The sequence below is a fragment of the Chenopodium quinoa genome, unplaced genomic scaffold, assembly GCF_001683475.1.
Source record: "Chenopodium quinoa cultivar QQ74 unplaced genomic scaffold, ASM168347v1, whole genome shotgun sequence".
Classification (NCBI taxonomy): domain Eukaryota; kingdom Viridiplantae; phylum Streptophyta; class Magnoliopsida; order Caryophyllales; family Amaranthaceae; genus Chenopodium; species Chenopodium quinoa.
Window position 1 is genome coordinate 2813636 of NW_018744633.1, and position 14533 is coordinate 2828168.

The following is a 14533-nucleotide window of genomic DNA, read 5'->3' on the forward strand; positions in this document are numbered from 1 at the left end:
ACACAATAATTTAGCGTGACTCAAAAAGATAGACCCGACCCGACTTCATCAAATCTAACCCGAACATCCGAATTGACACCTCTATTTGGATATATGTAATAATTTTCAATATTTTTAAGATAAGAAAAACCTTGATCAAATCTTTACTCTCACAATTTATATTTTATTAATTTTCATAATTTTTATGGGCAGATACTTGGAAGTAGGTGGTAAGGTGGAGATCGATCCTCACTTTCAAACAATCTCACTTGGATTATATGAGCAAAATTTGTAAGAACTTGTAAATTTGCAACTCAAACTTTAAAAACTAAGAGTTTTTCTTGCAATACATTGAGATCGAAATTGGTGTGAAAGAGAGAAATAAGGTTGATAGTGGTCTGGAAATTCACTTGTCCACCTACAATGTGTGTAGTGAGTTGGCATTCCCAAATGGCGGTGCCCCATGTTCTCTTAGGAACTAGATTTATTGTAAACTTTACATCTAAAACGGAGTGGGTGATGATTGATGAACCCATGAGAATGAGAACTAGCGCATTATAGTCTGATCGAATATCCGATCTGAAAAGAAAATCCCAGTTCGACTCTGATTATTCACAACCCTACTTAATGTAAGTTTATATGAGGTACTATATTGAGCATTAAGAAACACCTAGACAAATTAAATCAACTTGTTACCCAAAATTTTGGCCGTGTTTAAGGTATTGTTGACTCGAAAGTTAAAATGATTCAACTTAAAAGTAATGTTGACATAAAATTGTACTCCTAATTGACCATTTTTCCATGTCTAATTGATAGAGATCATATAACTATCAGATTTATAATTAAAGATTATATTAGTAAGTTTGCAATGACAAACATAAAACTCCCTATATTTGAATAAGTGAATGTGATTACTCATACTCATTTTTAGTTGTCAAAAACATGAATTTGATATAATTTGCACTATAATATACGTAGTCAGCAGTCCTAAACTCCTAAATTCATAATCACTCGTAATTGATCAACCAAAATAACTACCAAAATAAGAAACTTTAAAAAAAAAAAAAAAAGAGAGTCGATTAAACAGAAATTAAGCAAAATCAAGGCCCCACAAAAGAGTCAAACAACCAATAGAATGAGTCAACCATAGCAGTGATTGAAAACCTTATCCATTCACGTTTAACCACGTGTCCACCGCAGTTGAAACCATACTTTCTTACAAGAATCCAATGAATTAAAACTCTCTTTATACAACGACACCATAACTCCCCTTATTTTACCACTCCATACTCTTCCTATATAAATAACCCGATTCGGGCGTTGTTTAGCAATTCACTATAAATACATCCCTTTCCTACTAATTTCTCCACAAACAAAAAATGGCGCAAAATTCTACATTTTCTCTCTTAATTATCCTCTCTCTTCTTTCTCTCTCTTCCCTATGTTATGCCCATAATTATATGGATGCTCTTAGAAAGAGCATTCTTTTCTTTGAAGGCCAACGCTCTGGTAAACTCCCCCTGATCAACGCCTTCATTGGCGCCGTGATTCCGCTCTTCGTGACGGTCACTCTATCGGTGTATGCTCCCGTCTTTTTTTTTTCAGTTATCGCATTACTAGTTTAAATTACACTATCAACGACACAAGTCATTTTGATCTCGTAGTAACATTGCATGTATTTTAAATTTATAATGTAGTTTATTTGACCTAGCTTTATGTGTTAAAATGTGGGTGGACATTACTAGTGATAATTGATAATTACAATTTTTTTTTGTTGATTTGGTAATTTTGTAGGCATTTCATTAAATAATATAGGTGATGACTGATGAGATTTTTTTTTTTTTTTTTTTTTTTTTTTTTGGACTCAATTTACTGAATTTAGTAAGTTTTTCTTCCTAGGATAGCTGCATTTTGGTTTTGATTTCACTACTTCAGAATGAACAATAAATAAAAATAAAGTAACCAACGTTGTTTTTTTTTTTTTTTTTTTTTTTTTTTTTTAATAATTGCTAATTTAAGACCAATAAAGCTTCTTTAAGACCAAAATCATTGATGTTAATCATAAATAGTGTAAGGGAAATGTAATTTACCTAAGGTGCTAAAAGTGAAAATATTTAGACAAATTAAACATTAATCACGCTTTCTATACTTGTGATTTTGTCTTGCATTTTTTTTATATATATTGTATGATAAAATAACATAAATACCTTATACTAGTAGTTTAAAAGAGTAACATTATGAAAATTTTAATGTTAGTATATTTTACTTTTAGTTATCTTATCCACGTCTAATTAATGAATTTTTTGTGTATATAATTTCAGAAAGATTTAACCGGAGGATATTATGATGCGGGGGACAACATAAAGTTTGGATTCCCAATGGCGTTTAGTGTCACACTCCTATCATGGAGTGTGATAGATTTTGGTAAAAATATGAGGAGTGAGCTCCCTAACGCGCTCAAAGCAGTGCGTTGGGGAACTGACTACCTCTTAAAGGCCACGGCCGAGGTACCAAACATTATGTACGTTCAAGTTGGTGACCCGTACTCGGACCATAATTGTTGGGAGAGACCCGAAGATATGGACACGTTAAGAAGTGTCTATGCCATTGATCGCAACCATCCCGGGTCCGACGTTGCTGGTGAGACTGCCGCGGCATTGGCTGCTGCCTCGATCGTGTTTCGGTCTCGTGATCGTGCCTATTCTCGTTTGCTCCTTAGTCGCGCCATCAAAGTAAGTATTATACAAGCGGTATTTTTAATGCTGATATGTAGTCATAAGGGTTATGTATAGCATATTCCTTAATTTATTTATTACGGAGTAATATTTTTTTTTTAAGTTATCACAATTTGTTATTGGTAATTAACTGAATCTAGACTATTAAATTATATTGCAATTGGGTTTAAATTAAATGTTATTCTGATTTCTGACATATGGTTGATTTGTTGTGGTACGCCACTCTGTAGGAATGGAGAATTATAAAATTCTCTGTTTTTAACTTTCTAATTTTGTTATATTGAAATATTATCTCTAAATAGTCTAATTTGATTTGATTATTAAATTCGAGTAGAGGATATAAATTATTGTGGAGTACTCCGTACTCTTTTTATAAGCATATACGGAGTAATGTTGTAGTGTAACACGTAAATAAACAAGAGTACAAGACGACATATAATGTAATCAATCAAAGCTAGCTAAGTACAGAGCAATTAGTGTCATAAATCAGGATCGGGGTGCAAATTTATAGTGTTTAATTAAAATTCTTGAATTCATGATAATTGTTTTTTCTTTTGAGTAAAGTTTACTTGATATTAACATAAAAGTAGAATTGCACAAAACTGACAAATTGGAAAAAAGGACAAAGTAAATTTATGTAGAGCCAAGAGAATATAATTTGCTTTGGCGCGTAATCAACGGCTCACTCTTTTGGTCATGCCCACTAATAGCGGGGAATAAAATTGACAAAATTATCTAACTACGAAGATTATACTGTACACCCGAGCACATAAATGTCATACTCTATATGTCCACGAATGCAATAACATGACTATATCTTTCTTTACGTATATCCGAGCTGAAAATTAAAATTGCTCGATAATAATGTTCGGGTTTGGTGCTATGTATAGGTGTTCAATTTCGCAAACAAACATCGAGGTGCATACAGTTCGAGTCTAAAAAGAGCAGTTTGCCCGTTTTACTGTGATAATAACGGCTACCAGGTAAGCTTCTTAATTTGCACTCGTATACTTGTACTTGTAGTGTACATGTCAAGTGTCAACTTTTATTCCCGTTTTTCTGTTTTTTTGGGCACTTCCAAGTCTTTTTCCCGTTATTATTATCCTTATTTATTACCTTTGTTACTTGTACGGAGTAATAAATAATTGTAAGTTGTATATATCGATAATTTAAAGATTAGTGTTACAATTTGTTGTGAATATCTATGATTTAATGTTTAAGGTTGTATCTATAACCTACAGTAAATTTTTTTGTTCGAAATTAGTTGTCATATTTATATAAAGTAGAATGTAATTAGAAGTCGTAATATGTAATGAGTAGTGTACTCGGGAATAATTAAATGAGGACGACGGTGATTAAAATGATATTGTATGTAATTTTTGGAAATGGGGGGATATGCAGGACGAGTTGCTATGGGGAGCAGCATGGTTGCACAAGGCCACAAGAAGGCGCAAATATAGAGAATACATAGTCAAGAACGAGGTCATATTAAGAGCTGGAGACACTATTAATGAATTTGGATGGGATAATAAGCATGCTGGGATCAATGTCCTCATTTCCAAGGTATTATTTTTTATTCTTAATTTTTTAAATTAAATTGCAAGGTGTCAATTCATCGGGTATAATACTCCGTACAATTAGTAGTTTTAGTACGGAGTATACCGATGTTAAAAACAGATCTAACTTGACTATAGTAGTCGACCTAATTCGATCTAGAATTGAATTTGCCTGGACTCAATGATTTAACATATTCTAACATAACTCGACCTAGTGACTTAAATCGACACCTCTTATCACTGTTAAAATGTAATATCTGTGATTGAATCTCGTCTATTGCATTGCCTCTATGCCACTCTTCTCCATGGCCATATCGCATTATTGCTTATACCAAGTAATTACTACGTAATTAAGTAGAATAATTGTTATAAACGGAACTGCGGGAACAAAAACAGTAAGAACAAAGTTACCGAAAAATAGACTGAGTCGCGGACTATGTCGCTTTCTTTAGAACATTCACGGCACTGCCCTGAAATGGTGCAAGCAGTTCGTACTAAACCGGATGTTCCCCAGGATAAAACAGCCTTTCTCTATTGAAATTATACCGGTGGAACTGCACAAAACCACCGGGCAACTAAACACCCAAAAAGAAAAGAAACTGCTCGAGGGTTTTGTTTTTGTGAGGAAAAATAGAGAGGAGAAGAAGATTGCTGTTCGTATTTTTTGTGTATCAAAAACAGGAAATCAACACGCCTTTTATAGGAAAAATTGCAACGTAACTGCTGCTGTTTAATTAGGCACTAATCACGCAATTAAAACGGTCATAAGTTGAACGTTCAAAACGGTTACAGAAGATTAATGCGTGGCAAAACGTTTAGCAAAAAATCAGGTAAAACGTTTGCATGATTAACGCTCCATTAATCAGTTTTGAATAAAAACGGTCAAATGCAATCAGTCAAAAACGTTTAGCAAAAATCAAGGAACTAATCACGCAATTAGCCTTGTCCAAAAAATAAGTTTATTTAATAAACCCGACCCGACCCAACCCAACCCGGCCCGGCCCGGCTCGGCTCGGTTCGGTTCGGCGCGCGTGTGTGTGATAGATGGTTTACCATATAGGTCCTCCCTCTCCACAAAATGTGGGTAGCCCAAGGGCCACACCCCTTTAGCCCACTCTCTATATTATAAAGAGAGTAAAACTCTCATTTCCCACCAATGTGGGACTTTGAGTTTTTTCACAAAATTCACACACTACACACTACACAGTTGTTGTTCCAACAATCCCCCACTTGAATTTTTTGAAAACATTTTCGAGCAGAATCCATACATATATAGGTTGCGCATAAACAGAAGTGTTTTTCAACTTGAACTTCGACGTAGTGAGTACGATTCAGATTCAACAAGGGTGACTCGAAGTTTTGAACCCTATCTCTGACAACGTACCCCACACAACCTACTCTTGGTGTTGTTCTAGACCCGTGCTATTTCGGCCATGCACGTCTATCCCAGTGTAGTGAATGCTCTAGAAATGCTGCCACACATTTCATAGGAAGCGGCCTAACTTCCACATTCACATAGGTGAATCTATCAAGAGTACTCCTGTAGCTTGGTACTCCACTCCAAATTGGAGTATAGATTTCATTAAGAGTTCCTATTAACTCATCCTTGATCGCTTCAGGAAATTATGTCTTTTGAACATATTCAACTCATAACACACCATAACTTGTTATTACCCTTTGAACCTATTTCTTGGGATCTCCAGTTCATAGGTTGGGTTACCATTATGTGTGGTTCATTTCAATGGCAATAGTCCCATTTTCTTAGAAGAAAAATGGACTTTCTCCCTAGCTAATCCTTTCGTCAAAGGATCAGCCAAGTTATTCTCAGTGCGTACGTGATCCACTCTAACAGCTCCGATAGAGAGATATTCTCTCACAGTGCTGTGCTTACGACGTATTTGTCGTCTCTTACCGTTGTAATAACGGTTCTGAACTTTTGCAATAGCCGCGGTACTATCGCAATGGATCAAGACAGCCGGTAATGGCTTTTCCCATAGGGGAACTTCACCTAGCAGGCCTCTTAACCAACCTGCTTCTTCACTAGCCGTAGCTAGTGCTATCATTTCTGACTCCATGGTGGACTGAGCCAAAATAGTCTGTTTCTTAGACTTCCAAGATACAGCTCCACCGGCTATAGAAAAAATATATCCACTAGTAGCCTTAGAGTCATCTGATAAGGTGTTCCAGTCAGCATCACTATAGCCTTCTAGTACAGCTGGAAACCTTTCATAATGCAACCCTAGGTTCATGGTCCTCTTAAGGTATCTCATGACCCTTTCAATAGCATGCCAATGCTCATTACCAGGACAACTAGTAAACCTGCCTAACAATCCCACGACATAGGCAATGTCGGGTCTAGTACAATCAGTGGCATACCGAAGGCTGCCAATGATGCTCGCATAATCCGATTGCCTTACGGCATCACCAGTGTTCTTAAATAATTTAACACTGGAATCATAAGGTGTACTAGCAGGTTTACAGTCAAAGTAACTATATTTCTTTAGGATCTTCTCAATGTAATGAGATTGATCCAAAGAAACTCCATTTTCTGTCCTAGTAATCTTAATTCCAAGGATTACATTAGCCTCTCCTAGGTCTTTCATATCAAACTCAGCATTCAACAATAGCTTTACATTATTCACAGCATGAATGTTCGAGCCAAAAATTAACAAGTCATCCACATATAGACAAATTATAGTGCATATGTCATTCTCAAATTTTACATATATGCATTTGTCACTACCATTTATCTTAAAACCATGTGAGATGACTAAGTTATCAAATTTTTCATGCCATTGTTTAGGTGCTTGTTTGAGACCATAAAGAGATTTATCTAGCTTACATACCAGATGCTCTTTTCCTTGAACAACGAATCCTTCCGGTTGATCCATGTAGATTTCTTCTTCCAATTCACCGTTCAAGAATGCAGTCTTCACATCCATTTGATGTACTACAAGATTAAAAACAGAAGCAAGAGATATTAATACTCTAATAGATGTTACTCTAGTTACAGGTGAATAGGTATCAAAGAAATCAACATTCTCCCTTTGTCTGTAGCCTTTAGCTACTAAACGGGCTTTGAACTTATCAATGGTCCCATCAACTTTCAGCTTTCTTTTTAGGACCCATTTGCAACCAATTGACTTGCAACCTGGTGGCAACTCAGTTAGATGCCAAGTTCGATTAGACTCAAGTGAGTCCATTTCGTCGTTCATGGCTTCTTGCCATAAATCTGCATCCACTGAGGTTAGAGCTTCTTGGAGGGTAGAAGGATCCTCCTCTACATTCAGAACTACAAAGTCTGGGCCGAAGTCTTTTGCTACTCTAGCCCGCTTGCTCTTTCTTAGTTCGGGTTCAGCATCCAAGTCTTGTGAGTTAGACCTGTCTTTAGGAATAATAGAGGAGGACGTGCCCCCACTATTTCTAGATTTAAAAGGAAACCTGTCCTCATAAAAATCAACATCATTAGATTCAATAATTACACGAGCATTTAAATCAAAGAATCTATATGCCTTACTGTTAATAGCATATCCAATGAATACGCATTCATAAGCTCTACTAGCTAATTTGACTCTTTTAGGATCAGGAATCCTAACATATGCTAGACAACCCCAAGTTCTGAAATAAGAAACGTTAGGTCGTTTATTACGAAGTATTTCATAGGGAGAAACCTTACTCTTAGTCTTTGGAATACGATTTAAGACATAACAAACAGTTAGTAGAATTTCACCCCACCAATGATCAGCAGCACCAGAATATAAGGAAATAGCAACTACTAATTCTGTAAAGGTCCTATTTTTCCTTTCAGCCTTTCCATTCATTTCTGGGGAATAAGGAGCTGTCCTTTCATGTATGATACCATGTGAATTATAAAATTCTACAAAAGCATCAGTACCATACTCAGTTCCACGATCACTTCGTAATCTTTTTATTTTCTTGTTAAACTGATTCTCAAATTCTGTTATAAACAACTTAAACATTTCAAAAGCATCACTCTTATTTTTCATCAAATAAATACAAGTATAATCAGAACAATCATCAATAAAGGTGATAAAGTATCGTTGTCCATTTCTGGTCAACGTCCCATTTAGTTCACAAATATCCGAATGAATTAAGTCTAATGGTTCTGAATTTCTAATCACTGATTTATGAGGAGTTTTTGTAATCTTAGCCTGACTACAAGAATCACATTTGTCAAAGTCATTGAGAGAGATATTTGGAATAAGGCCTAAATTGCTCATATTTTTTATGAGTCTTTTGTTCACATGACAAAGTCTAGTATGCCAAACATTAATAGTAGAACACAACATATAAGCAGAATTAGAAATTTTATTAACTTCAACATTCAGTTTGAACATGCCATCAGTAGCATATCCTTTTCCTACAAATATTCCATTCTTAGTTAAAGTAAACAAATCAGAACCTATGGTTTGTATAAAACCAGCCTTATTAAGCAAAAAACCAGAAACTAAATTCTTCCTCATTTCCGGAGTGTGTAACACATCTTTCAGAATGAGAGTCCTGCCAGAAGTAAACTTCAACTCAACATTTCCAACACCAGCAATGTTAGTGGAATGGGAATCACCCAACAGTACTTTCTTATCATCGGTCTTTTCAGTGTATGTTTTAAACATTCGACGATCATAACAGACATGGCGTGTGGCACCAGTGTCTATCCACCACCCATCTGATCCACCAGTAAGGTTGATCTCAGTAATCATAGCCACAAAAGGCTCTTCAATCATGCTAGCCTGCGCTGGCACAGGGTTAGGCATGTTCCTGCACTTTCGTGCCATATGGCCTGGTTTTCCACACCGATAGCACAGAAATTGACCAGTACCATTCTTAGGGGGTTGTGACTGTTGTCTTCCATTGTTCTTTTGAACATTCGGTTTATTGAAGTTATTCTTCCGGTTCTGAGGTTTGAAATTCTTACCAGCAGGTTTAAGTACTGCAGCAGATCGCCTAGGAGCATTATTAGCAGAGATTTGTAAAATCTCTTCCTTTAGATCCTGTTTTCTGGATTCTTCTTCTATACGTAGCCGAGTGATCAAACTCTCTAAGGAGAATTCCTTAGTCTTATGCCTGAGATTATTTTTGAAATCTTTCCAGGAAGGAGGCAACTTGTCAATAATAACAGCAATTTGAAATTGTTCATCAAGGGCCATACCTTCGGAAATTATCTCATGGGCAATTTTCTGAAGGTCGTGAGACTGCACTTCCACGGACTTATCATCAGTCATCTGGAATTTTAGGTACCTACTGACAGCATACTTTTTGGCACCTGCTTCTTCAGTATCATACTTTTTTTGTAGGGCATCCCACAAATCCTTAGCAGTGTTTTCCATATTATAATAGTCATAGAGGTTATCAGACAGACCATTAAGTATATAGTTTTTGCACACGAAGTCAGTTTCATTCCAGGTTTCGATTTCACTATTCAAGTAAGCTAATTCATCTTCAGGAGCATTATCAGGAATAAATGGCCGAGGGGCTGTTAAGGCAGAATTAACTTTTTTGACAGTTAAGAAAAATTGCATTTTTTGTTTCCATCTTTTAAAGTGAGCTCCTTCAAAACGGAAGGGCTTGTTAAGGTCAGCAGACATAGTAATATCTTCGGTAGACATATGGTTCTTACAGGCAGAAAAAGATTGTTCTAAAATTGTTATAAACGGAACTGCGGGAACAAAAACAGTAAGAACAAAGTTACCGAAAAATAGACTGAGTCGCGGACTATGTCGCTTTCTTTAGAACATTCACGGCACTGCCCTGAAATGGTGCAAGCAGTTCGTACTAAACCGGATGTTCCCCAGGATAAAACAGCCTTTCTCTATTGAAATTATACCGGTGGAACTGCACAAAACCACCGGGCAACTAAACACCCAAAAAGAAAAGAAACTGCTCGAGGGTTTTGTTTTTGTGAGGAAAAATAGAGAGGAGAAGAAGATTGCTGTTCGTATTTTTTGTGTATCAAAAACAGGAAATCAACACGCCTTTTATAGGAAAAAGTGCAACGTAACTGCTGCTGTTTAATTAGGCACTAATCACGCAATTAAAACGGTCATAAGTTGAACGTTCAAAACGGTTACAGAAGATTAATGCGTGGCAAAACGTTTAGCAAAAAATCAGGTAAAACGTTTGCATGATTAACGCTCCATTAATCAGTTTTGAATAAAAACGGTCAAATGCAATCAGTCAAAAACGTTTAGCAAAAATCAAGGAACTAATCACGCAATTAGCCTTGTCCAAAAAATAAGTTTATTTAATAAACCCGACCCGACCCGACCCAGCCCGGCCCGGCCCGGTTCGGCGCGCGTGTGTGTGATAGATGGTTTACCATATAGGTCCTCCCTCTCCACAAAATGTGGGTAGCCCAAGGGCCACACCCCTTTAGCCTACTCTCTATATTATAAAGAGAGTAAAACTCTCATTTCCCACCAATGTGGGACTTTGAGTTTTTTCACAAAATTCACACACTACACACTACACAGTTGTTGTTCCAACAATAATTATTTTAGTGGTAAATCCAAGCTGGACCTACGGAATTGTTGTCCTAATGTAATGAGACATTATTCTTCTTGTCCTGTGACTAATTTTAGGGTCTAGGGGAACTAAATTGCGAGGGACCCACTCTTGAGCCAATCACGTGCTTGTGGAATATCTATCTGATTATGGTTGGTTTCGGGTTTGGGTCTGAATTTTTCTACCCTATTTATGGGCTACAACTTGTGGGCCCAATCCATTTGTTATCCAATTACTTCTAATCTAAGATTTTTATAATCATGTAATTAACATTTAGGATTAAAAAATTAGTCAAAAGGTGAAGAATATAAATAATACGAGGAGAAGAATTTATGTAGATATGATATGATTGCACATGATATTAGTTGTGATATTGTGATTTTAGATCTTAGTGTAAAGTGTACAGCTTGGATTTTGAAGCATAAAATTATGTTTGTGTTTTCTTCTAATTTTAAATATTTGATTAGTAAAGTTTTTGATTCTTTAAACATGTGAAATACATAATTATTGGTTTTTTCCAACATGTAAAAGAATAACAATAATGTCACACTATGATATCTTATATTGCTTCCTACATAGTCTTTCATCAAAATTCTAAATTTCTAGTTTAATGTTATGTAGTTCTTACTCCGGAGTTAACGATCGATGCATCAATTAATAACACATGTTAGAGAAACTTGTTACACAACAGAATCTCAAATAACTATGTTTTCTCTTTACATATACTCGTATAAATCACTAATCGTGAATAATGTAAAAGTCATTATAGTATAAATCACTAATCGTGAATAGTGTAAAAGTCATTATAATTTTACATTTGTGGAACACATTATGCTCTTTAGGGCTCTAATCATGCCACTAATTTGGGCGCCTAAATTTTTTTGTCTATTTGATAAAAAACATGTTGAAATTAACAAGAAAAAAATGAAAAGAAGTGAAATGGACTGACCAACTGATTGAATCAATACATTGTTATATGTTGTGATATGGAGGACAGTGCATTTTACTGTAAATTTTTTTTACTATATTAATTCCTTGGTCTACCCAAAAGTTGATTTTCCCAATTGGTCTAAATTAAAAATTATTACCATATATTATATGAGTATTTATTTTTGTAATTATGTGGAAATATAGTGGAGAAATAATTGGCAGATGCATGTGGTATAAGGCTGAAAAATGCAGTAGAGAATGCAGAGCTTCCCATTCTGGCCATTAACTTCTGCTTCATATAATAGCTATGTTTGACTTATTTTAGTTTCCTTTATTTTTCTTTTTTTCACTTTATTAATTATCAATTGTCATTATTAAAAAAAAAAAAAAATTAAGGTGTAGGGTTTATGTTCATCATTATGTCATTCAATCATTCTTTAAAAACTAATTTGAAACGGAAGAAATATATAGATGTACCTTTAAAATGTTACCATAAACATGCTAAGTTTGACATCAATGTATCGGACTGTATATTGTTTGTTATAGGAAGTGTTGATGGGGAGAGCCGATGACTTGAAAAATTTCAAGAACAATGCCGATAACTTCATATGTTCAGTGATTCCCGGTGTTGCTCATCCACAAGTACAATACTCTCCAGGTAAACTACAAACACGCGTTAATTCAATTAATATGAATACTATATACGGAATAGTTTGTATCATTTACACATAACGCTACGTGTTACACAATTCACGAATATGAATTGTACTAAATTTGATAAGATAACACATGATCAATCGTTGCAATTGATGTTGTTGTAGGTGGGTTGATCTTCAAGACTGGAGGAAGTAACATGCAACATGTAACGTCTCTATCTTTCCTACTTCTAGCTTACTCTAATTATCTAAGCCACTCCAATCACCAAGTGCCATGTGGCGGAATTGTAGCTTCTTCTCCTCTCCTAAAACAGTTTGCCAAACGTCAGGTATGTATAATTATTCTTGGATTCTTTTAACGTTCAACTTCCTACATTATGGTGTACATATACCAACCATTACTTAGATAACATTATAACCTAAGCTTTGGGGACCAATATTATTAACCATACAATAAGTTTACCGTTACATTAATAAATGCATATGAATGTAGCTTTCACTTGAAATTATTTTCACATACCACTATTTATTCATGTAAGGATAGGAATAGAGTATGTAACTATATATGTACAGCCGGGTGACACTTTCATGCAACGTTAGTTTAAAGTTGAATTACTGAATCGTTATCACTCATCTTTTTTAGACATGATTTGGAAAATCAATTTGATTCCGGAGTCAAGTTAATGAGCTAGTTATGACACGAACTAATTAAACCTATTATCGCTTGTTTCACTTATCATGGTAAATTAATTACGGTTTGGTGTAACCCTAACTACCCAAGTCACAGTTAAATAGTTAAGGTAAAAAAAAGAGGACCACAAGAGAGAATAATTTTTGGACTGAAAATGGTAGGCAGTACATTAAATCCAATGATAATCCTACAAAGTCAAGGCATCTATCTATATCTATCTACTATCCAACTGTATAAAATTTGCTTATTCATTTTTAGGACACTTTATATCACATGACAACGGATTTATTTTTTGACTTTATTATATACTTCTCATGATCTATCATGTTCATGTTCATGCCCTTCATATTAGGTTTCTGATTTTATTTTGGAACTTTGCCATCACTTTGCTGTAACAGCACAATTTCATGTGACATGAAATGAAAACAACTTAATAATTGGATTGTTAATTCTTCACAAGAATTCCTTTGTCCGAAACTAACTGTCACACATTGTCCTAGTTGGTAATTCTTCACAAGAATTTTTTTACAAGGACTATTTTCACTTTCATCTCATTACTTTAACATCGACGTGCAATCACTGCACATACTATTACTGTTTTAGAAAATATGACGTTTTCTGTACGAACATTAATTGGCAGGTGGATTACATACTAGGGGATAATCCAATAAGGATGTCATACATGGTGGGCTACGGGCCGCGATATCCACAAAGGATACACCACAGGGGCAGTTCTCTTCCATCAGTCCATGTTCATCCGGCCCACATCGGCTGTAAAGCGGGCTCTCGGTACTTCCTCAGCCCAAACCCTAACCCAAATAAGCTTGTTGGAGCAGTTGTTGGTGGGCCCAATGTCACAGATGCCTTTCCAGATTCCAGGCCTTACTTTCAAGAGTCTGAGCCCACTACTTACATTAATGCTCCTCTTGTGGGCCTTCTTGCCTACTTTTCAGCCCATCCTTGATACCTAAATTATTAATTATTAAAGATTTTCTATGGAAAGTAGGGCAAGGTTATAGAGGTGAGCAAATTGCCACCCTATGGAAAATTGTAATGTATCACATTCTTGCTAAAATGTCAATGATGTTTCAATTTGTTAACATTGGTGTCACCGTACGTGTCATCCTAATTATTAATGATATTATTCTTATTCGAAAAAAAAAAACCAACGGTGTCAACATATTGATAGTTTTATTACCTTGCTTTTGCTAGTATCAATGTCTTAATAAATCTTATCAGCAATAATGTAAAATCGAACCTTTTGTTTTCGGAGTTAGAACTTTGAAGCAAACGAATACATCATAATGAATCAATTACAACAACAATCAAGAACAAAGGAAGCGAGTTCTAAGCATTAGTTTACAAAAGAGTTAGATTGCACTAATATACACTTTGCGCAGGACAAGATTAAAAGGATGACCCAAAAACAAGAAAAGGAATGAACAAAGAAAAAAAAAAGCAGCA

At 35.3% G+C, this 14533-nt stretch overlaps 1 protein-coding gene across 1 annotated transcript; it reads left to right on the forward strand.

Moving 5' to 3' along the window:
* The first annotated feature begins 810 nt into the window (after window positions 1–810).
* On the forward strand, window positions 811–14516 carry LOC110700982 (endoglucanase 8-like). Its single transcript, XM_021878547.1, is given in 8 exon segments — window positions 811–1491; window positions 1494–1558; window positions 2301–2711; window positions 3605–3697; window positions 4116–4277; window positions 12269–12380; window positions 12544–12707; window positions 13710–14516. Coding segments are annotated over 8 exon segments (1464 nt in total). The 5' UTR covers window positions 811–1358; the 3' UTR covers window positions 14034–14516.
* The last annotated feature ends 17 nt before the right edge of the window (window positions 14517–14533 follow it).